Genomic DNA, 24,796 nt, shown 5'->3' on the forward strand with positions numbered 1-24,796 from the left:
ATCAATGAAGCTGAATGCTGGAAGTTTCAGGACAGACAAAAGAAAATACTGCTTCCCAAAACATGTAACTTAGCTGTGGAATTGTGCTCCACAGTGACAGCCACCAACTTGGATGGCTTTGAAAGAGGATGAGATGAATTCATAGTGACCATAGTGCTATTAAATTAAACATACATGTAAATGGCCAATTGCCAAGAAAATCCAACACGGTCACATTTGACTTCAAAAGAGGAAACTTCACAACAATGAGGGGATTGGTAAAAAGAAAGCTGAAAAACAAAGTCCAGAGGGTCACATCACTCGAAAATGCTTGGAAGTTGTTTAAAAACACTATATTAGAAGCTCAACTGGAGTGCATACCGCAGATCAGAAAAGGTACCGCCAGGGCCAAGAAGATGCCAGCATGGTTAACGAGCAAAGTCAAGGAAGCTCTTAGAGGCAAAAAGGCTTCCTTCAGAAAATGGAAGTCTTGTCCGAATGAAGAAAATAAAAAAGAACACAAACTCTGGCAAAAGAAATGCAAGAAGACAATAAGGGATGCTAAAAAAGAATTTGAGGAGCACATTGCTAAGAACATAAAAACCAACAACAACAAATTCTATAAATACATTCAAAGCAGGAGACCATCTAGGGAGGCGATTGGACCCTTGGATGATAAGGGAGTCAAAGGTGTACTAAAGAACGATAAGGAGATTGCAGAGAAGCTAAATGAATTCTTTGCATCTGTCTTCACAGTGGAAGATATAGGGCAGATCCCTGAACCCGAACTAACATTTGCAGGAAGGGATTCTGAGGAACTGAGATAAATAGTGGTAACGAGAGAGGAAGTTCTAAGCTTAATGGACAATATAAAAACTGACAAATCACCGGGCCCGGATGGCATCCACCCGAGAGTTATCAAAGAACTCAAAGGTGAAATTGCTGATCTGCTAACTAAAATATGTAACTTGTCCCTCAGGTCCACCTCCGTGCCTGAGGACTGGAAAGTGGCAAATGTAATGCCAATCTTCAAAAAGGGATCCAGAAGGGATCCCGGAAATTACAGGCCAGTTAGCTTAACTTCTGTCCCTGGAAAACTGGTAGAAAGTATTATTAAAGCTAGATTAACTAAGCACATAGAAGAACAAGCTTTGCTGAAGCAGAGCCAGCATGGCTTCTGCAAGGGAAAGTCCTGTCTCAGTAACCTATTAAAATTATTTGAGAGTGTCAACAAGCATATAGATAGAGGTGCTCCAGTGGACATAGCGTACTTAGACTTTCAAAAAGCTTTTGACAAGGTACCTCACCAAAGACTTCTGAGGAAGCTTAGCAGTCATGGAATAAGAGGAGAGGTCCTCTTGTGGATAAGGAATTGGTTAAGCAGAAAGCAAAGAGTAGGAATAAACGGACAGTTCTCCCAATGGAGGGCTGTAGAAAGTGGAGTCCCTCAAGGATCGGTATTGGGACCTGTACTTTTCAACTTGTTCATTAATGACCTAGAATTAGGAGTGAGCAGTGAAGTGGCCAAGTTTGCTGACAACACTAAATTGTTCAGGGTTGTTAAAACAAAAAGGGATTGCGAAGAGCTCCAAAAAGACCTCTCCAAACTGAGTGAATGGGCGGAAAAATGGCAAATGCAATTCAATATAAACAAGTGTAAAATTATGCATATTGGAGCAAAAAATCTGAATTTCACATATACGCTCATGGGGTCTGAACTGGCGGTGACCGACCAGGAGAGAGACCTCGGGGTTGTAGTGGACAGCACGATGAAAATGTCGACCCAGTGTGCGGCAGCTGTGAAAAAGGCAAATTCCATGCTAGGGATAATTAGGAAAGGTATTGGAAATAAAACAGCTGATATCATAATGCCGTTGTATAAATCTATGGTGCGGCCGCATTTGGAATACTGTGTACAGTTCTGGTTGCCTCATCTCAAAAAGGATATTATAGAGTTGGAAAAGGTTCAGAAGAGGGCAACCAGAATGATCAAGGGGATGGAGCGACTCCCTTACGAGGAAAGGTTGCAGCATTTGGGGCTTTTTAGTTTAGAGAAAAGGCGGGTCAGAGGAGACATGATAGAAGTGTATAAAATTATGCATGGCATTGAGAAAGTGGATAGAGAAAAGTATTTCTCCCTCATAATACTAGAACTCGTGGACATTCAAAGAAGCTGAGTGTTGGAAGATTCAGGACAGACAAAAGGAAGTACTTCTTTACTCAGCGCATAGTTAAACTATGGAATTTGCTCCCACAAGATGCAGTAATGGCCACCAGCTTGAACGGCTTTAAAAGAAGATTAGACCAATTCATGGAGGACAGGGCTATCAATGGCTACTAGCCATGATGGCTGTGCTGTGCCACCCTAGTCAGAGGCAGCATGCTTCTGAAAACCAGTTGCCGGAAGCCTCAGGAGGGGAGAGTGTTCTTGCACTTGGGTCCTGCTTGCGGGCTTCCCCCAGGCACCTGGTTGGCCACTGTGAGAGCAGGATGCTGGACTAGATGGGCCACTGGCCTGATCCAGCAGGCTCTTCTTATGTTCTTATGTTCATAGAGGAGGAGGCTGTCAATGGCTACTAGCCGTAACAGCTGTGTTCTCTGTGCACTCTTGGAGGCACTATGCCTCAGAATGCCAGTTCATGCAGAGCAGAAGTGCTCTCATGGGCTTCTCATGGGCATCTGGTTGGCCATTGTGAGAAGAGGATGCTGGGCTAGGTGGGCCTTTGGTCTGATCCAGCAGCCACGTTCTCCTCGTTTCACTAAGCCCACTTACTGTGTTTGAAACAGAAACAAGAGTTGACCTTGGAACTTTTCCAGCTGCTCTTTAACCATCCTCTTCAAATTGTGCCCTCCCTCTCAGAGCTTTGGAGCCTTGGAAACAAATCCCTTTGCAAATAAATGTCTTGACACTATCCTGTTCCATGTTGCTATTTTGGCGTTACCTTTAATGCGTTCAGTGGAGAAGAAAGGCTGGATTTCCTTTCTGACATTCCCTTTATTGAAATATCTCTCATTGGAGAGGCATTAGTCTTCAACATCTTATGTGCTCCAGAAATGGTTTGGGATCCTTGCGAGCTCTGATCCTGGACATCTCTGGGAAGGGGGGGAAAGGATGGGGATTTTACCATTTGAGTCAGGAGCTCCATAGCCAGAAGTTGGGATCTAGACAAGTGTGCTACCATGGGCTGTACCATGAGAGCCAAGTCCTCAGTTTACCCTTGCTTCACAGAAGGGAATTATGGTGCTGAATGTTGGCCCTTGCATTTGGCAGAGCAGTGTGTGAAGCCTGTGGATTGTCCAGCCCTTATATATAAATGCTATGAGCCTGGCCTTCAATCCTTGCCAGGTTAATGGAGTTATACCTTTTGCCAACTCCAGCATCTGAGATCCTAAATTGAAGACCACACACAATTCTATTGCTGCTCAGAGTGCACAGGCTCGATAGGAAGATGCCCTTTCCTGCTTAGTTGTGGCACCATCTCACAGTTTGACCTCCTTGTTTTCTTCTTCTAGGATTCTTCATGTACATTGAAGCATCCAGTCCCAGAAAAGAAGGAGACAGGGCCAGGCTCATTAGCCCTCTGTTCAGCATCCCCCCAAAAAACCCATATGGGGCCACCAACACAGCATATTGCTTCAGCTTCTATTACAATATGTACGGACAACACATAGGTGAGTTGACTCCATTGTTGAATCCATGTTATTTTCAGCACTATCAACAAGCCATGTTTATCCACAGTTTCTAAGCGATGCTGGATGTCATTCAGCCAGTGAAGATGTATCTCCTCCTGTCCCCTACCTTTGACCTTTATTCAGGCTCCCATCTCCACTGCCTCATTTTTGGGATGAACTGAGACAGCTCAGCAAATTTTGCTACTGCTGTTGCCCTTTTCAACAGCTGTTGCTTGACCTCCAAAGAGAATTCTGAAGTAGAGGAGCCCTGTGGCCTAGGCGTATGTCCTAGGGATGCCCATTATCTCCCACCACTGCCAGCCTTTATTCTATTCCTAATTGTGTGGGTTTTTCCTCTTTCAAAATGCTGAGAAGTTGGAATGTTCATAAACATTCTGTTACATCTCAGCAGTTGAGTGAATAACTAGGAAGGTCTCATCTCAGCCATCTGAAGTGAGAGCCCTTCAAGTGAATAAGTATGAAGCTTTGAAAGACTGCAGCCTCCTTTTTCCTCTTGGGCATGCCTCACTTGGGGAATAAACTGGCAAATCCACTGTACCTTCTGGAGCTGTCATCCTGAATTAGCTTGTTTACCTGCCTAGCTCAGTATTGGCAGTGCCTATCCGAGGTTTTCCCATTCCTAGCTCTGCTATCTGAGACCCCCTTTTAACTCAAGATGCCATTGGGGATTGAACCTGGGACCTCCTGCATGCAAAGCAGGTGCTCTGCCACTGAGCCACGGTCCCAGCCACGGCATGTCCTGTGCTTCAGTCCTGGTACCGGATTCATCTCTGTGCAACCAGAACAAGGACTATAAACGACTGTACAAAGATGGCATTGATTTTGCAAACAGGTGGTGCAGATCATGATAATATGCTGTTTGCTATTATTTCATCCAGATTTATGTCACTTTAAAGTTGACAACGAGGACATTGAACTTCTCAAGGATTATCAATACCTCGCCACAGTCATTAACCAAAATGGAGAGAATAGTCGAGAAATCAGAAGAAGGCTAGGGCTGGGGAGGGCAGCTGTGAGAGAACTAGAAAAGGTCCTCAAATGCAAAGATGTATCACTGAACACCACAGTCAGGATCATTCAGACCATGGTATTCCCACTCGCTATGTATGGATGTGCAAGTTGGACAGTGAAAAAAGTGGATAAGAGAAGAATCAACTCATTTGAAATGTGGTGTTGGAGGAGAGGTTTGCACATACCATGGACTGCAAAAAAGACAAATAATTGGGTGTTAGAACAAATTAAACCAGAACTGTCACTAGAAGCTAAAATGATGAAACTGAGGTTATCAGACTTTGGACACATAACGGGAAGACCTGATTCACTAGAAAAGACAAGAATGCTGGGAAAAACAGAAGGGAATAGAAAAAGAGGAAGGCCAAACAAGAGATGGATTGATTCCATAAAGGAAGCCACAGACCTGAACTTACAAGATCTGAACAGGGTGGTTCATGACAGATGCTCTTGGAGGTCACTTTCATAAGGTCACCATAAGTCATAATCGACTTGAAGACACATAACAATTATTTTATCCAGCCCTTCCTCCCAAATACAATCTTTCTTCACTGAAGAGTCTTTGATCACCACTTCATAAATGAGCCCTCAAACCGCTGCCCTGGGCTCCTGCTGGGAGGAAAGGCAGGATATAAATCAAATAAGAAATAAATAAATAAACCTAGCCAGCTGGCCACATCTAGTAGCCCTAGGGTGGTGAACCTGAGGACTGTGGGCTGAATGCGGCCCTTCAAGCCTCTCTGTATGGCCCTTGGGACTGTCCCCAGACCATACCCATTCTTGGCCCTTCCTCATACTCTCCTTAAGCCCTTTTGCGTGGCTGAAATGTATCCCTGAACTCTGACTGTGCCTCTTTGCATGAATGGAGGACAGGAAAGGGTGTGTGAGTGCATGTTGAAACTAGTCTACTGTACAAAGGTAAGATTTGCATGCATTGCTCCTCCCACTCTTTCCCCTGGCCCCACCTACCACTGGCATGTGGACCCTGGAGTTTGCCCAGAAGGGAATTGGCTGAAAAAGTTTCCTTGCAGCTCTTTCTAAGCGATTAAGCCATGAGTCTGGCTGAATGCACATCCTGCGGCTGCCACACACCTGTGGAATCCCTCCGTTAGCTGTCACGTTCTGAGGCTATCCTCTCCCTTTTGTGCCTGCCTGGGATTATTCCTCATTGCAAATCTCTCCACCAGGATCCATGCCGAGGGATTTGGTAGACCATTAAATTAGGCTAACGGAGCATTGGGGAAAGAGCATTGGTCTGAGCTTCCCTCTTCTATTCTGAGCGCTTGTCTGGCTATCCTGGCCTTTAAACTCCTCTTTAAGCTTCTTTGCAGAGATCAAATAAGGCTGGCTGGCAGTATTCATATGCATGGAAACTCTGTTCCATATTAGAAGTGGAAATGAAAGAGGTTGCCGAGTGGGCACATGCTCAGTGGCAGAGAAGCCCTTTTCAAACTTTGTTGGGGTCGACTTCCGGGAAGGGTGACTTCGCTTGTGCCTGCTTTTGGGACGGGCTCCCGCCTCAAAAGAAGCTTATTCAGATATAAATCAGTCAGAACATTTTTTTTTTGACTGATGAAATTTCTCCCGGGCAGGGAGAAATGTAGAGATCAACCTCAAAAGCCTGTTTTTGTTGGGAGGACTGGATTTCATTAATTTATGAGATAAGGTCCAGCCAACAATGCCGGACGGACTTCCTAACAAGCTCTATCTGTTTAAGCGATACGTTTATCTTTTCTTTAAAGAGAGAACGGACTAACAGGCAAGCACCCTTCTTTCTATTATTTTTTTTACTTGGTTTAAATTGTTGCAGCAAAAGGAGATTTGTCAGATTGATCGGCTTTGGACAACTTCTGGGTGAGATATAGCTCTTCTCTGTTATTCACGAAATTAACAGCTTATCTCTGTTTCTGTCGCAAAAAGCTGTCCTGGAAGTGCATTCTAAAGATAATAAACAGAAGAGGGATTTCTATTCCTGATTTCTATTCCGAGGAATATTATATTGTCTGGGACTATTCTCTTTTTGGTCTATTTTATTTTGACGAATCTGCTTCTTCACGACGCCACTAACTGTTTTGATGCTGGGAACTAAATTTGTTTTGCATTCTTGAACATAGAGAGATAAGGCAGGTTGTTCTGTTTATACTGTGATGTCATCAGGCCTGGAATATTAACCCAATTGTTGCTGAAATAAGAAGTGGTTCTTCTTTATTTTTGTTTTGCTTTGTTTTCGTGGTTTTAAAAATGGCAATCAAGAAAGTGGCTGAGAATCTGGAAGTAACTATGTTTCAGAAAATAATGGATGAGATTGAGATAATGAAACAAACCCTGCGACAGGGTAGTAAGGAGCTGAAAATTGAACTGAGCAAAATGACGCAGGAGCTTAAAGAAATAGGGGATCTTGTGAGAGAGGAGAATGAGATCAGAGATGAGAAAAGAAAAAATAAAGGGAAGATACAAGCCCTGGAGATTGGAACAAATGTGGAATTGGAAAAAGATCTGGAGTTTATGGATTTTAGAAATAAAATCTACTGTTTGGAATTTAACGTTATCTCTGAAGAAATTAATGAAGATATTAGAGATAAAGTTATCAATGGCTTGGATAATCTTCTGGACTGGAATGATGTGATGGAGCTTGATATAGAGAAAATCTATGGAATTAACTGCAGCCATGTGACAATGGAAAAACTCTTAAGAGATGAGCCAGTGCATTTTGTAAAAAAGAAGAACACAGATATGACTTTACAACAGTATTTCAGCAACTTATTCAGAATGGATGGCAAGAAAATATTTGGGATAGAGGAAATTCCCATCAGACTCTTATTATATGACTATGGCTACAACAGCAAGATTATTATGGAATACTGATAATGGAAGATTGGACACTGAAATTACTGGACTTAACAGGACTATTGAAGATGGAAGATGGAACTAATAGGGATAATGGAATAATGGCTATTGAAATTATTGGACCTAACAGATTCTTTTTTTTTTTTTTCAATAATTTTTATTCAAATTTTCATAAAACATACAAGACAAAATCATAAAACATTCAAAGACAAAAAACAAAATCAAAAATAGTTAAACAAAAAGAAAAAAAGAAGAAGAAAAAAAAAACAAAAATAAAAAATAAAGAGTAAAATATTGACTTCCCATTTGTCAAAGATCAGATCAGTTATAAGTCTATAATATATAGCAATCCTGTCTCTTAAGTCATATTATAAAATCACTTTCCTCCAGTAGTTATCTTACTTAATCATCAAATCTCATAAACATTACTTTATTCTTTCCACAAAAAGTCAAAGAGAGAATTCAATTCTTTAAGAAATATATCTATCAATTTTTTTTTTCCAGATAAGCATATCGATTAATCCATCTCATTACTAATTATGATAATCTTATTGTCATAACCATAGTCAAAATAAACATTTCAATTAAACCATCACATCAGAATCTGTTAGGTTCAGTAATTTCAGTAGCCATTGTTCTATTATCTCTATTAGTTCCATTTTCCATCTTCCATCTTCAGTAGTCTTGTTAAGTCCAGTAATTTCAATATCCAATCTTCCATTATCAGTATTCCATAATAATCTTGCTGTCAAAGCCATAGTCATATAGTAAGAGTCTGATGGGAATTACCTCTATCCCAAATATTTTCTTGCCATCCATTCTGAATAGGTTGCTGAAATACTGCTGTAAAATCATATCTCTGTTCTTTTTTTCAAAATACACTGGGTCATCTCTTAAAAGTTTTTCCATTGTCACATGGCTGCAGTTAATTCCATAGATTTTCTCTATATTGGGCTCCATCACATCATTCCAGTCCAGAAGATAATCCATGCCATTGATAACTTTATCTCTAGAATCTTCATTAATTTCTTCAGAGATAACATTGAGTTCCAAACAATAGATTTTATTTCTAAAGTCCATAGACTCCAAATCTTGTTCCTGTTCCACGTTTGTTCCAATCTTCGGGATCTCCTCTCTCACAGGGACCCCTATTCCAGTCTCCAGGGTCTCCTCTCTCACAGGGACCCCTGTTCCAATCTCCGGGGTCTCCTCTCTCACAGGGACCCCTTCCAGGGTCACCTCTCTCACAGGGACCCTTATATCTTTAATCTCCTGCTTCATTTTACTCAATTCAATTTTCGTTATCTCAATCTCATCCATTATTTTCTGAAACATAGTTATTTCCAGATTCTCAGCCACTTTCTTAATTGCCATTTTAAAAGAAAAATATAGGAAAACCACTTCTTATTTCAGCAACAATTGGGTTAATACTCCAGACTTGGTGACATCACAGTATAAACAGAGCAGACAGCCTTATCTCTCCAATAGTTAAGTAAACAAAATGCAGTTCCCAGGATCGAAACAATTAATGGCAATCGTCAAGAAACAGATTCGTCAAAATAAAATAGACCAAAAAGAGAGTAGTCTCAAAACAGTATAATATTTTTCAAATAAAAATCTGGAATAGAAATCCCTCTTCTGTGTGTATCTTTAGAATGCAAATCCAGGACAGCTTTTTGCAACAAAAACAGAGATAAGCTATTAATTAGTGCGTAGCAGAGAGAAGTTACGGCTCCCCAGTGAGATGTCAAAAACCGATCAATCTGGCAAATCTCTTTTAAACAGCAACAATTTAAGTCAAGTAAAAGAAAAATATAGAAAGAAGGGTGCTTGCCTGTTAATGCGTTCTCTCTTAGAAGATAAGATGAACGTTCGCTTTAACAGATAGAGCTTGCTGTTGAAAATCCGTCCCACCTTCGTCGGCTGGACCTCGTCCCATAAATTAATGAGATCTGGTCGTCCCAACAAAAATAGGCTTTGAGGTTAATCTCTTCGTTTCTCCCTACCCGGGAGAAGTTTAATCAGTCAAAAAAAAAGAAAAAACTGACTGATATATCTGAATAAGCTTCTTTTGAGGCAGGAGCCCGTCTCAAAAGCAGGCACAGGCTAAGTCACCCTTCCCGGAAGTCCGGACCTAACAGATTCTGATGAGATGGATTAATCGAAATGTTTATTTGGACTATGGTTATGACAATAAGATTATTATAATTATTAACGAGATGGATTAATTGACATGTTTATTTGGAGAAAAATTGATAGATATATTTCTTAAAGAATTGAAACCTCTCTTTGACTTTTTGTGGAAAGAATAAAGTAATGTTTATGAGATTTGATGATTAATTAAGATAACTACTGGAGGAAAGTGATTTTATAATATGATTTAAGAGACAGGATTGTTATATATTGTAGACCTATAACTGATTTGATATGTGACAAATGGGAAGTCAACATTTTATTTTTTTTTGTTTAATCATTTTTGTTTTGTTTTGTTTTTTGTCTTTGAATGTTTTATGATTTTGTTTTCTATGTTTTATGAAAATTTGAATAAAAATTATTGTAAAATAAAAAAAAAAAAACTTTGTTGGGGTCATTACTCTCTCAAGGCACAAAGTCGGTTGGGAGACATTCTCCAGCCTTTCCCCAAATGCCCTCAGAGGTCTGCCTGAATGGCAGATACTCTATGCTACAGCAATGGCAGCAGGCCATTTGGAAGCATCCCGAGAACGTGTTTCTTTGTAAAATATTTCCAACATAATTCCATTCCTTTGTTAGGCTTCTACCCTCGCCACCTCCCTAATGTCCAGGGTGAGCGAACACACATTTGAAAAATAAAATAAAATAAAAACTAGTCAGTTAAACCAGCTCAATGAAAATACCCCATTCAGATATAAAATGTGATGCACAGAAAGTTCTCTGCAGAAAGCGGGGATGCAGGGAGGGGGGATGTGTCCCTGAAAATTAGTGTTATTATTGGGCACAAGCAGAGTTTTTGAAAATGTTTCATGATATCAATAGTATATTCACCACTGTAGCCATCAGCCACGTTCCGGAATGCTCTGGATGCAGTGTGATTCTGGCACATTTTGGGAGACGGGGGACAGGAGTGGTGGCCACTACAAATCAAGTTGTCCCACTGGACACTCAGAATAATGCTGTGTGGTCACATCCACACCATACATTTAAAGCACATTTAACACATGTTTAAAGCACACAACTTCCCCCAAAGAATCCTGAGAATCGTCGTCTTTTGAGAGTGCTTGGAAGTGTAGCTCTCTGAGAGGTAAATTGCAGCTTCTAGGATTATTTGGAGGAAGCCATGTGCTTTAAATGTGCATTAAATGTGCTTTAAATGTATGGTGCAGATGTGGTCTGTATAGTGTATTCTGGGAGGAAAATGATGGGCGTCAATCAGTGGCTGCCAAGGTCACGTCTCCCAAGCATGCTGTTGAGAGGGAAAAAAAAGGGGGGAAGAGGGAGCCTGTCCTCCTACACCAGCAGAAAACAAATAGATTAAAATTAACTTCGCACCTGCTTACTTCTGGGTGTAAAACTCCACCTACCAAATCAACAACAACCTTATAGCTTAGGAACGTAGGAAGCTGCTGCATCACATCCCTGGTCCATGATGTTGGGGATTCAACCTGGGACCTTCTGCATGCAAATCAGATGCTCTGCCACTGAGCCACTGCCCTTCCCTTAACCCTATTTGGGAACTATCCACATGCAGATCTTGATGAGCTTTGTGTGCCAAGGATGTTACCAGCAAGACTACCCCCTTGCCAATGTATGCATAGGGTTGAGGGTTCTGGCTTTTTCCCTACCCTCATATCTACACAGAGTCCTCGTATGTTGAATGTTAGGTCATCTAAGCTCACAGGTTATCAACAGCAGTCGTCTAGTGTAGGCGGAGAATGCAATAGAGGAGATCCCACTCAAGAATTCTTGAGTCTTGGGAGGTACCAGAAATTTTCTATTTGAGAGTCAGACTTCAGATAGCAGAACAGTGTTTATAATATAGGCTATTTATTCATATCTTGCACACTACAACTACTAAAATGCTTTCTAGGTGGTCTTAGCCATCATTACAGAAACAGAAAACAGAAAAATAGAAATATACAATATTTGTATACTATGAAGTGGACAAGGTGCTTTCAATTCTAAGGCCGACCACCTGCTTACTTGATCCTTGCCCTTCGTGGCTCATTATGAGCTGCAAAGATAGACTGGGAGAGAGGATCAAGCTGATGGTAAATGTATCGCTTGAAGAGGGAATAATGCCATCAGTGCTCAAGGAGGTGATAATAAAACCAATTTTAAAAAAGCCCTCTTTGAACCCTCAAGATCTGAACAACTTTCGCCCAGTCTCAAATGTGCCATTCTTAGGCAAGGCAGTTGAGCGGGTGGTGGCTAAACAGTTGCAAGCACACTTGGAAGAAGCAGATTATCTGGATCCATTTCAGTTGGGCTTCAGACCGGGACATGGGACTGAAACAGCCTTGGTCGCCTTGGTAGATGATATGAGAAGGGCGTGGGATAGAGGTGAAGGCACCTTCCTTGTCCTCCTCGATCTGTCAGCGGCTTTTGATACCGTCGACCACGCTATCCTCTTGGATCGCCTGCAGAGGTCAGGTATTGGGGGCACTGTATTGCAGTGGTTCCATTCCTTCCTCTCTGGGAGATACCAAAGAGTAGCATTGGAGGAAGAGGTTTCAGATCCCTGGCCCCTCACTTGTGTGGTGCCACAGGGTTCTATCCTTTCTCCAATGCTCTTTAACATCTATATAAAGCCGCTGGGAGCAATCATCAGGAGATTTGGGCTGCAATGTCATCAGTATGCGGATGACACGCAGCTCTATCTCTCATTTAAATCTTCACCAAGGTTGGCTGTGGAAACCCTGTCCAAGTGTCTGGAGTTGGTGTGTGGCTGGATGGGAAGGAATAAGTTGAGGCTGAATCCTGACAAAACCGAGGTGCTGTTTGTGGGAGACAAGGGAAGGCTGGGAGATATAGACCTGGTGCTTAACCGGGTACGATTGCCCTTGAAAGACCAGGTCTGTAGCCTGGGGGTCATTCTTGACTCCCAGCTGTCTATAGAGGCTCAAGTTTCAGCTGTGAGCCGAGCAGCTCTGTATCAACTCCATCTGATACAGAGGCTACGCCCCTACCTTCCCAATCATCTGCTCCCACCGGTGGTACATGCCCTGATCACCACTCGCCTAGACTACTGTAATGCGCTCTACGTGGGGTTACCCTTGAAAACGGTTCGGAAATTACAGCTGGTACAGAATGCAGCGGCGTGTCTGATTGCAGGCAGCCGCCGTAGAGATCACATCACTCCTGTGTTGAAGGAGTTGCTTTGGTTACCCGTTGTGTACCGAACCCAATTCAAGGTGTTGGTTTTAACCTTTAAAACCCTATACGGTTGTGGCCCAGCCTATCTGAAGGAGCGCCTCCAGCATCGACAGGGATGCCGCTCAACAAGATCGACCTCAGAGGGCCTTCTCTGGATCTCACCAGTCAAAATAGCTAGACTGGTGAGGACTCGAGAGAGGGCCTTCTCAATAGTGGCCCCCACCCTCTGGAACTCTCTCCCAGGTGATATACGCCATGCCGCGTCTATAATGAGCTTCCGCAGGACCCTGAAGACTTGGCTTTTTAGGCGGGCGTTTGAGATGGGCTAGTTTTTTACTGTTTTTAAATTTTAATTGTTTTATATACTGTTTTATCTTGTACGTCGCCCAGAGTGGCTGGACAACCAGCCAGATGGGCGACTAACAAATTTAATAATAAATAAATAAATAAATAAAAATATATCTGCACAAAAGACATTGCTGGATATCCATTTAACATCAAAGTATAAAACTCTGAAGGCACATCTTAATTAAAAGAAGTTACAATAGTTGAAGGACTGAGTCATATCACAGACGTAGGCAAAGGACATAGGAATATTTGTCATAATACATCACCCATCGCTTGTTATGGATGGAATAGATAGATGGTTCTCCTGCTTTCTTCAACCCCCCCCCCCCCAGTAGAGAGGGCCCTGAGTGCTATGAAACCTGTTGTTATGTGCCTTCAAGTCGATTTTGACTTATGGCGACCTTAAGAATCAGCGACCTCCAATAGCATCTGTCGTGAACCATCCTGTTCAGATCTTGTAAGTTCAGGTCTGTGGCTTCCTTTATGGAATCAATCCATCTCTTGTTTGGCCTTCCTCTTTTTCTACTCCCTGCTGTTTTTCCCAGCATTATTGTCTTTTCTAGAGAATCATGTCTTCTCATGATGTGTCCAAAGTATGATAACCTCAGTTTCATCATTTTAGTTTCTAGAGATAGTTCTGGTGTAATTTGTTCTAACACCCAATTATTTGTCTTTTTCGCAGTCCATGGTATGTGCAAACCTCTCCTCCAACACCACATTTCAAATGAGTTGATTCTTCTCTTATCCACTTTTTTCACTGTCCAACTTGCACATCCATACATAGCGAGTGGGAATACCATGGTCTGAATGATCCTGACTGTGGTGTTCAGTGATACATCTTTGCATTTGAGGACCTTTTCTAGGTCTCTCATAGCTGCCCTCCCCAGTCCTAGCCTTCTTCTGATTTCTCAACTATTCTCTCCATTTTGGTTAATGACTGTGCCAAGGTATTGATAATCCTTGACAAGTTCAATGTCCTCGTTGTCAACTTTAAAGTTACATAAATCTTCTGTTGTCATTACTTTAGTCTTCTTGACCTTCTGCTATAGTCCTGCTTTTGTGCTTTCTTCTTGAACTTTCCCTCAGTATAAGGAAGTAGACTATGTTCATATGCTGGGACTCATCTGCACATTCAGAAAGTCACCATCTCAGCTGCTGTGAATCCATCTACTGTATACACCTCAGAGAAACGAAACCCATAATCACACAGCAGCTTCTGCGAATAATTCACTGTGCTCCTTCTTATCTGGTCCTATTGTGTAGATAGTAAATTCGAGAGGGCATATTCAGCCTATCTAGAGGTCTTGGAGTGCAAAGTGAGAGGAAGCAAGCAGGATGAATCTGTAGGATGTCAGCCTTGCAATGTAGCTTAGAGCTTATCCATATATACATGGATAACGCTTTGCTGTGGTTTGTTCAACAGAGTTTCTTCGCTTGAAGGATTAGCTTATTTTTTAAAAAAAATATAACCCCAAAGAACATCCTTCACAAAGTGAATAAGGCATGGACTGCTTCTGCAAAGTCCTTTCCCCCAATTCAGATCACATCTAGCATTTGACAGAAGAAAACAGCTGTGGGCATTGACAGTATGGGAAATCAGCCTGAAGAAATGCCCGGTAACCCAGAACTCTTGGTCAGAACGGAATTATTCTGTGGGGGTTAATCAATATGGGACAGGAGGAGTAACTAGCCGGTAATGGAATTGCTCATACTAAGAAGGTTTGGTAGGAACTCTGGTTTAATATGGTGAGCAAGGTCACATAAAATGAGTGGCTTTATTTTTTAAAAAAAAGTTTTTAAAAGGAGGAAATTAAAGAAAAATAAAAAATAGAACCCTTCACCTGCCACAATTGTAAACCCCACACCCAATAACTCCAACCCCCTCCTTTTCTTTTGGGATTTAGCTTGAAATGCACCCCCCACCCCCCAAATGAATCCCCAGACCAACACGAAAGGAGAACTGTACCCAGCAGTAAATGGAAAGCGGCTGCAGTTGGTTTGTCCTCATCTCAGACAAAGCTGCTCATTGCTGCTGCACCTGCGGCATTTGTAGGAACACCACAACATTTTAAGGGCAAGAAACGATTGCTAATTAACAGACTGAGCGGTTGGGGAGAAGGAAGTGGGAACTCCTACTTTGTGGGGTTCTGGGCAATCAGTCAAAGATGGAAAGGTATTTTATTTATTTCTTCTTTAAAAAAACGTGTATTCCACCTTTTGTCAGAAGACACCCCGCCCCAAGGGTGGGTTACAACAAATAAATACATAAAACACAATAACAGAACATCAGATAATACCAGTCATATATTGGTTTCTCACTAAACAGTATTTTCCAGAACCAATTCAATACATTTTGGTTTCAACAAGCTTTTCCAGTGGATGAAAAACCTGTTTTAGGTGTTCATTTTGCATCGTTTTAAAACCTGTCTTTAGTTGCTGTGTGTGTTTTTGTACTGTTTATAGCTGTTTTATGATACATTTCTAAATCACTTTGAGAATAATCTAAAAAGCTAATAATAATAATAATAATACACAGACCAAAATTACAGCCCTGAAAAGCCTGTACAAAAAGGCAGGTCTTCAGAAGGTGCCTAAAACTGCAATTTTGGCACCATCCTTACCGCTAGGGGGCTGTCACAGAGAAGGCCCTGTGATGTATTTCACTTAAGGAATGTGACCATTAAAAAGTCACTAAGGGCATTCCAGCTACTGCCAAGGCTCAAAAGTGCCAGGCTTAATGATGCGGAGACCTGTTTTCCAAGGTTTGGGTGTGTGGGAGAGACAGAGAATTCTGTTCCTTCTGTAAGGACCCTTCTGTTCCCAGGCACTCCACCCCATCATTTGGTGAGCACTGCACTAATACTGTAATAAGATGCATTATTTCTGTAGCACTTTAAAAACAAGCAAACTGAAGTTAAAAGGAGACAAGCTCTGCCTGCAAGTTCTGTGCTGGACAGTAAAGAAGGAAAGAAAGAAAAAGGGTGGAAAAACCCAGAGGCCAAAGTGATGCTGTGGCTGGATACTCCATTTCTGCTTTGGGGTTTCAGGTTTCCAATGTGGCATTCCATCTCACCGCACCTTGCCACCTCCTAATATTTCTCTTCTGGTGTGTGTGTGTGTCTGTGTTTTATTTTTAAGGAACGTTGAATGTTTACCTGCGGTTAAAAAGCCAGACTTCAATAGAAAGCCCATTCTGGTCTTCAAGTGGCAACAAAGGCCAGCCGTGGTCCCAGGCCCGTGTTAATATACATCCAAACACTTCATTTCAGGTAAGGATGGGATGTTCTCTCGGAGAGGTGCACACAAGGATAGCACTGGGGGCTGGTCATCTCCTCACCACCAACCCACATATTTCTCTTTTATTTATTTCTTTATAAAGGCTGATCTGTCACATTCTCTCTACAAGTGACTTGCGTAAAATCTGTAAAATTCCACCCAGTCCCAACAAAAAATTATGCTAAATGCAAATCATAATGATGATCACCATTATACTGTTAAAAAATCCACCTTTGGCAATGTCCGAAGCAGCAATGTTACACAGATATATTCCTATCCATTTAAAATAAGTGTGGGCCACACTAGTCTCCCTTTATAAGTAATTCCAGAGAATGGGGACCACCACTAAAATGGCCACACTCTCTCCATGCCCTCATAGAACAGATGGGTTGCGCAACAAGGCTACAATACCAGATCAGATGTGGCAGGGAGGATTGTATTACATAATGCACCCTCTTCTTAGATATGGACGCAGCCCAAGCAGGATTTATAAGGTAAGTGTAAGTACTTTGAATTGGTTTGCCTAAGAAGCTGTTGGGGCCCGAACCAGGAACTTTAAACACTCTGTGTGTGCTGTCTCTATATATTTTCTACAGAGCAATTTGAATGGAGCTTATTACTTGTCTCCACAAGTGATATTTCTCACTGGAGAGCCAGTGCAAGGGGAAAGAAACACTTTTTTCTCAGAAAGGGGAAAAAAGAGAAATGCCCCTGGGGGGAGGGGTTGCTAACAAATTGGTCTGCCAGAGTTTTCTCCCCAGGAATCTGATGCTGCAGTGTTCCTTACAAGTGTATTGAGCAGAGCTGCTGCTGTGTGGGCACATCTGGGCTGGCAGGTGGGGACAGTCTTCTTGGTGCAAAGCAAGGTGCTTCTTTAGGCCTTCCTTACCGTGGGGAGCCTATAAATCCATGCACATGGCCAACTGGCACGCATGGCCCTTTGCAAGGTTGGTGGCCATGACAGAGCCCAATTGGGAACAACCATAACGACAGCTGTGAAACCCTACCTCCAAGACAGCACACAAACCGTCAGCTGGGCAAAGGCAATGCTAAGAGTGCTCAGGTACCAATGATGAACTTAGGAAGCTGCCGTACGCTGAGTCAGACCAATAGTCTATCCAGCTCAGTATTGTCTGCACTGACCGGCAGCAGCTCTCCAGGACTTCAGGCAGGAGTCTCCCCAGGCCTTCCTGGAGATGCTGCCAGGGATTGAACCTGGGACCCTCTGCATGCAAAGAAGTTGTTCTGCCACTGAGCTACAGCCCTTCCCCAATGCCTGTGCGACTGAAATAAATTTGGGGTTTTGGTATAGATCATTTCCCCATAGTTTATTATTTATTTATTTATTTGATTTACATCCCACCCTTTCTTCCAGTAGGAGCCCAGAGTGGCAAACAAAAGCCCTAAAAACACTCTAGAACATCATAAAGATAGACTTTAAAATATATTAAAACAAAACGACCATTAAAAACATTAAAACAAAACATTTTTAAAAGGTTTAAAAACATCTTAAAAAGCAGTTCCAACACAGATGCAGATGGACACTGGGATAAGGTCTCTACTTAAAAGGCTTGTTGAAAGAGGAAGGTCTTCAGTAGGCGCCAAAAAGATAACAAAGATGGCGCCTGTCTAATATTTAAGGGGAGGGAATTCCAAAGGGTTGGTGCCACATAGTTTGTTCATTAGGCATCTATATGTTTAAAAACATATTAAAAAGCAGTTCCGACACAGATTGGGATAAGGACTCTACTTAAAAGGCTTCTTGAAAGAGGAAGGTCTTCAGTAGGCATCAAAAAGATAGCAGAGATGGTGCCTGTCAAATATTTAAGGGGAGGGAATTCCAAAGGGTTGATGCCACTACGCTAAAGGTCTGCTTCCTATGTTGTACAGAACAGACATCCTGATAAGTTGGTATCTGCAGGAGGCCCTCACCTGCAGAGTGCAGTGATTGACTAGGCATACAAGGGATAAGATGGTCTTTCAGGTATCCTGGTCCCAAGCTATATAAGGCTTTATACACCAAAACTAGAACCTTGAACTTAGCTCGGTAGCTAATATGTAGCCAGTGCAATTCTTTCAGCAGCAAGGTGACATAGCTTAGATACCTTGTCCTCATCTTCTATGGTAGTTCACCACCTCCCATGTCTGTACCTCCCTCTACCCATGATCACTGAAACTGGGGTGGCATCATCCATGTCTCCCCCTAAAGATCTTACTAAGACTCCTCCTACACACCTGATGTGGACCCAACAAATAGCTACGGGATATCACTACATAAAAAGCCAGTCTGCAATAACAGAGAGTAAGCAAATCAATAGAAAATTCAGCACCAAGTCCGAATCGGGTGGAATTCTAGCACATCCTTAATCATCACCCATAACCATGTCAAGCTGTGGATGTCAAATATTGCAGTGTGTGAAGGACAGAAAGCACAGGAGTGTTGTGCTTCCAGTTCTCCATTCTTGTTTGCCATCTCCAAAGCAGAATGTTCATTGCCCATAAGCTGAGATGGGCAACCTCTCCCCACATCCATGAGGCGTCTGTGTCACGGACCATAGCAAGGAGATGTGAGAGTTAACTGTGAGCCAGAGACATGATGAGATTCCGTGGTTATTTAGTCTTTTACTCAAACCAAACCAAATAGTGTTCTGGTCTGATTATAGTAAAAAACAACAACTGGAGAATTATTGGCTGATTTTCTATCCTAATAAAAGGCAATCTTCCCTGAGAACCTTGGATGGAGGGCAGTCTACAAATATAATAAATATTAATAAATCATCATAATCATTGGCTGTAATCCTACACTCTTAATTGGGAGCCTCTGGATACCAGTTGCTTGGAATCATAGAATAGTAGAGTTGGAAGGGGCCTATAAGGCCATCAAGTCCAACCCACTGCTCAATGCAGGAATCCAAATCAAAGCGTTCCTGACAGATGGCTGAATCACTTGTGAGGAGAGTACTGTTGTGTTCAGGTCTTGCTTGTGGGTTTCCCAGAAGAGGCATCTGGTTGGCTACTGTGAGAAGGAGATGCTGGACTAGATGGGCCCCCTTTGGTCTGGTCCAGCTTCAGAACCCTAAATCTTGCTTGGTAGCTAATAGCTAGTGCAGATCCCTCATCATTGGCATGATATGTGCCCGATAAGGCACACCACTGACCAGCTGCAGCTTCAGACCAGCTTCAAGGGAAGCTCCTCATAAAGCACATTACAGTAATCCAGACATGAGGTTACCAGATGCATAGGATTGCACTACATGTGCGTAAACAGCCACCAAGCCAGGGCGACTTCCTTGGATGCTGAAGTTCAAATTCAAAATGGCCTTTCTTCCTTTGAAACTTGAGGGAACATCTGCACAGAAGGAACAGCCTCATGGCTTTCAGGCTGCAAAGTCCAAAGATGGATGAAATTCAGAGGGGTTTTTTCCCTTATAAACGAGTCGTCTAAACTGGCAGGTGCTGGCTGAGATCCAACATTCTCAGTTGTCCGGTAGTTCCATTATTATACTGCGTTACCTGCCTCTTGGTTTGGGCTGCCGATCAAAGCATATTTTTTCATACCCTGACACTGCTGATTAAGCATCAGTAGTGGACTGTATATTGCTAAGCAAAGCATGTTTATTTTCATTTTGCATATGAATCTGGAAAGGCCTTACGGCCAGGAGTTTATGCAAATGATTGGCAGACGTTTCCTGAAATGGGTCATGCGGCTTCATACCTTGTTTCCATGCCTCCTTGTTTCTAGTTGATGGCTGATGGATAAAATCGATCCTGTGGAGTTAATGCTCCTACAACAGTTTAGCATGCTTAATTTCAACATTGCTGAGGACGCTCTAGCGGGCTGTGCTTGGGCATTGTACAAAATCGAAGTCTTCTGCATTTACTGTTTTGCCTGCCTTGCGAAATGCGTTCCTGAGTGTATTGGTTTTTCATGGATACATAACGGAGGGAGCCTATAAACTAGTTACATGAATGAACTGTTTTACGCTTAGATTGCAATTCAATGCATGTCTACTCAGATGTAAGCTGCACTGAGTTCAATGTAATTTACTCCCAGGTAAGTGTGTATTAGATTGCATCCTTAGTCAGGTCATTGTTCCATCTAATCCTAACCCTGTTTACCTGGGAGTAAATCCCATTGAACTCAGCGGGATTTACTTCTGGGTAGACATGGTCAGGATTATACTATAGAAATGGAAATGGACTGCCTTCAAGTCAATCCTGATTTATGGCGACCCTATGAATAGGGATTTCATGGTAAGCAGTATTCAGAGGGGGTTTCCCACTGCCTCCCTCTGAGGCTAGTCCTCCCCAGCTGGCCAGGGCCTGCTCAGCTTGCCACAGCTGCACAAGCCAGCCCCTTCCTTGTCTGCAACTGCCAGCTGGGGGGCAACTGGGCTCCTTGGGACTATGCAGCTTGTCCACGGCTGCACAGGTGGCACGGCACGTAACCCCTGAGCCACTCACTGTGGGGTGATCTTTAGCTGGCCCTTGACACCCAGGAAACACGAGCGGGGATTTGGACTCACAGACTCTGGACTGCCAGGACTCTGGCTCTCCTCCCGACTGTGCTATACAAGCTGTCATACTATAGAAAGGGTTCCCAAATTGTTGTCTGGAGACCACAAGTGGTCCATGAGTTTCATTCAGGTGGTCCACAGTATATTGGTGGATATACAGTTGAACACAGGAGATGGCACATCCATTACATTAAATATACTGATTTTAATTCAGTTTTTATTGTTTTGTTGTATTTGATTGTATTACAATTAGAATTCTGTGGAATTCTCAAGTTGTAGTACAATAAAATACAATATATACAAAAGAAAACATATCAGTCAAAATAAAGTTAAAAAGTATACAGCTTCTATCACAGTTCATTACAGTTACTACAAGAGGCAGAGAAATCATGAAGTGGTCTGCCAAGAACCGCTGCAGTTTTCAAATGGTCCCTGGTTGGGACTTGCTGCATTGTCACTCAGGATGTAAGAAGGTACTGATTCCCATTCAGCCGCATGTTTGTTGCTTGTCACACTGTTTCCTTTCCACTGCAGTTCAGTTTCTGACAAAAACTACACTGTTCATCTCGCTGTCTACTGTGGCAGAATTTTACATAATTCATTGCTCAATCAATTATGTAATTATTACATAATTTCAATTTCATTAATTCAATTTATGTAATTTCAGTGCAAACACAATGCAAACTGTAGGGGTGGGGAGGACGTAATCAATTATATATTGTTTGTGGACTGAAAACAACAGCCAGTGCTGATTTCTATTTCAGACACGGGATGAATATGTGAACGTCGGCAGTTACTACTTCCCATTTTCATTTCTTGGGGAGTTCTCAGGCTTCCCTAACTGTAACCCAGTACCATCTATTCTAGCCCTTCCCAATCCCAGATGTGGGTGGACTATGACTCCCATCAGCCCCTGCGAGTATGGCCAATGGTCAGGAATGATGGGAGTTGTGGTCTAGCAACGTCTGGGGACCCAAAGGCTGGGAAATGCTGGTCTATTAAACCTGATGCTAGCTCTCCAAAATCTCTCCTTTCTTTTTTTAAAAAACTGGAGGTGCTGATATTGGAGTATATGCAAAGGTCGCACACACATATTCAGCCAATGCAATCCAGCCAATGCAATCCCTTTCGGTCTAAAATGACTCAGATCAATTGCGGACAGGAGCCAAATTGTTTGTTGTTTATTTTTTCATTGCTGACTAGGGAGAATTCCCAGATGGTGTGCTCACCTCCCCTAAACATTAAAAGCAGAGAGATAAAGAGGAAGTTTGGAAAACAGTTTTGACATTGGCAAGGGGGAAAGGATCACACCAAGAGGAAAACTGCCTAAAAGTACAGCGAGGGCACAGAAAATATACAGAAATAGTGGAACGTGAGTCCCTTGGAATGGTCACCTGTGCAGTGTATCCCAAGAACTTCACCATTTCCAAGGCAGCCCTTCCAAAACAAAAAACCAACCATCTATAATTTTATTTATTTATTTATTTATTACATTTTTTTACCGCCCCATAGCTGAAGCTGTCTGGATGGTTTACAACATAAAAGCAATATACCATCACATTTGCTACAACTGATAGTAAAAGAAAACAGATATATCACATTTTAAATAAATATAACTGAACGATAAATCGCAAGCAATATACATGTCTTAATAAACAAAATATAACAATTATAAAAATGTCAAAAATAGAAGAAAATATCACATTATAAAACATAAATGAACAATAAATCTCAAACAATATACAGTTCATCAAGAGCAGAACAAAAAAGAGAGAATAACAATTGTAAAATATAATAACAGTTATAAAATATGTCTCAAAGTTCTCTACTGTCCCGTTGTGCTTCTCCCCACCTAACCACCATCTTCTATAAGCAGCAGGACTATAAACATTTCTTCCATTGTCCTCTTTCTCCAAGACACCCCAAAACGACCCCAAGTGCAACACTAAGTGCGCACTTAACATTACACTCGGCGCAGCTACAAGGCACTGCCTCAGGCAGCCCTTCCCCTTCATACGCCTGGAGCAGAAGACACAAAAAGGCGGCAAGGAGTTTTTAATTGCATAAAGGCTCATCATGGGAGCATTTTTTCATAGGAAATACACTTCTTTAACCTTTGCTTTTCATTTACATCGTCTGCAGTTCCTGTTCAAAAGTTAGCTGCCAATCACTTTTTCCCATTCACACAAGCAGGCTTTCCTCTGAGGAGGATTACTCCTGCTTTTTCCTTGTGGTCCTGCCATCTAATTATACATTTCCACTCCCTCTGGTTTCTAAGGTGACCAAGTCTGTTCTACCAGCTATTGTAGGTTCCTTTAAAAAAAAACGGAAGTTCAAATACCTGTGTTTTCATTTCCTATGTTTGGTACGATACAGCTGAAATACAAATCTTGGTTTCAGCAGTGTTATGCTTTTGTACACAAGTTGGGGGGGGTAATTAAGGCACGATCCTCCATGGCGCAGAGTGGTAAGCGGCGGTAACGCAGCCGAAGCTGTGCTCATGGCCGGAGTTCAATTCCAACAGAAGGAGGAAGTCGAATCTCCAGTAAAAGGGGTCAAGGTCCACTCAGCCTTCCATCCATCCGTGGTCGGTAAAATGAGTACCCGACATATGCTGGGGGGTAAAGAAAGGCCGGGGAAGGAACTGGCAATCCCACCCCATATATACGGTCTGCCTAGTAAACGTCGCAAGACATCACTCTGAGAGTTAGAAATGACTCGCACTATAAGGAAGGGAGGAAAGTGTGTGATAGCTTCTGTTTGCCAGCAACATCATGTGAACCATCCAAATTGAAAGGAGAAGTGAGTGGCACCAAGCACACAGTAAACCACTGTGTAGATGAGCCCTAAGTCCTTCCTAACTGGAGATCTAAACACCTCTGCCTCCCATTTCCTGAGTCTGTGTTTCCATATCCACATCACAAGAGAAGCCATTCAGTTTGTCCCTTTGCTCCTGGTGCAGTCTGCCCCGCTGCCTCCACTTTTCTTATTTTAAAGCATAAAACAAATTTAGGGCCATGAAAACACTGAACAGAGAGAGCAAAATAAATGTCAGCACAGCTGGGACTTTAAATTACTTTTTTTAGCAGCTCCTGCACCAACCAAACTTTATTTTGCATTTAGAGCCTAAATGGGAAGGGATGTAAACCTCCCAGTTAATTTTAAGGAGAGTGAATCGGGATAAATTTCTGTCTGCGGAAAATGTGATTGCTCCAACACAGAAATTAAAGCTTTTTATAGGTTAATTCATGCAGTGAAGTGCATTTTAGATTTATTTTATGCTTTCCTGGCCGACATATCATCCACCAAGGATTTCTCATCTGAAGAGGGGATTATGAATGCTTTGCAGCAATCCCTGACTCAAAAAGACCAGCAGAGGCAGGAATAAATCATAGCAAGAGCATCTCCTAGTATAACTAGCATTTAAAATTTCTGGAGGGCCCTTGGTCTGCTGTTTTGTATAGATAAAATGAGACACAGCCATCACCTGCAGGGTCTTTTGCAATCTCATTGCAGGCTTGAATGCTACAAGTAGTCTCTTTCTGAATCACTGCAAGATGAGTGTTTACCAGTTATCTGCCCTCTCAAAAACGGTTAGCTGCATCTGACTGGAGATGTCCCCAACCCTGTCACATTAATAAAGAGGGTCAGCAAATGGAGTTATTGCCTTCCTCCAAATCAGGATATAGTTCTGTTCTGAGTCAACTTAAAACCACACTGATATGCAGAATCGCAACACAGCAGTCCAAATTACAAAAACGTCATACCGCCTT

The 24,796-nt window shown here is 42.2% G+C and overlaps 1 protein-coding gene across 5 annotated transcripts in view; it reads left to right on the forward strand.

Annotated features, from left to right (window-relative positions):
* MDGA2 (MAM domain containing glycosylphosphatidylinositol anchor 2) overlaps nt 1–24,796 on the forward strand; it is a 588,493-nt gene that overhangs the window by 550,294 nt on the left and 13,403 nt on the right. For all 5 annotated transcript variants that reach the window (XM_061612635.1, XM_061612637.1, XM_061612638.1 and 2 more), the window contains 2 exons: nt 3,493–3,651; nt 16,369–16,499. In XM_061612635.1, the coding sequence (XP_061468619.1) occupies nt 3,493–3,651; nt 16,369–16,499 (290 nt within the window). The remainder of the gene's footprint in view (nt 1–3,492; nt 3,652–16,368; nt 16,500–24,796) is intronic.

The sequence above is a fragment of the Rhineura floridana genome, chromosome 2, assembly GCF_030035675.1.
Source record: "Rhineura floridana isolate rRhiFlo1 chromosome 2, rRhiFlo1.hap2, whole genome shotgun sequence".
NCBI lineage: Eukaryota > Metazoa > Chordata > Lepidosauria > Squamata > Rhineuridae > Rhineura > Rhineura floridana.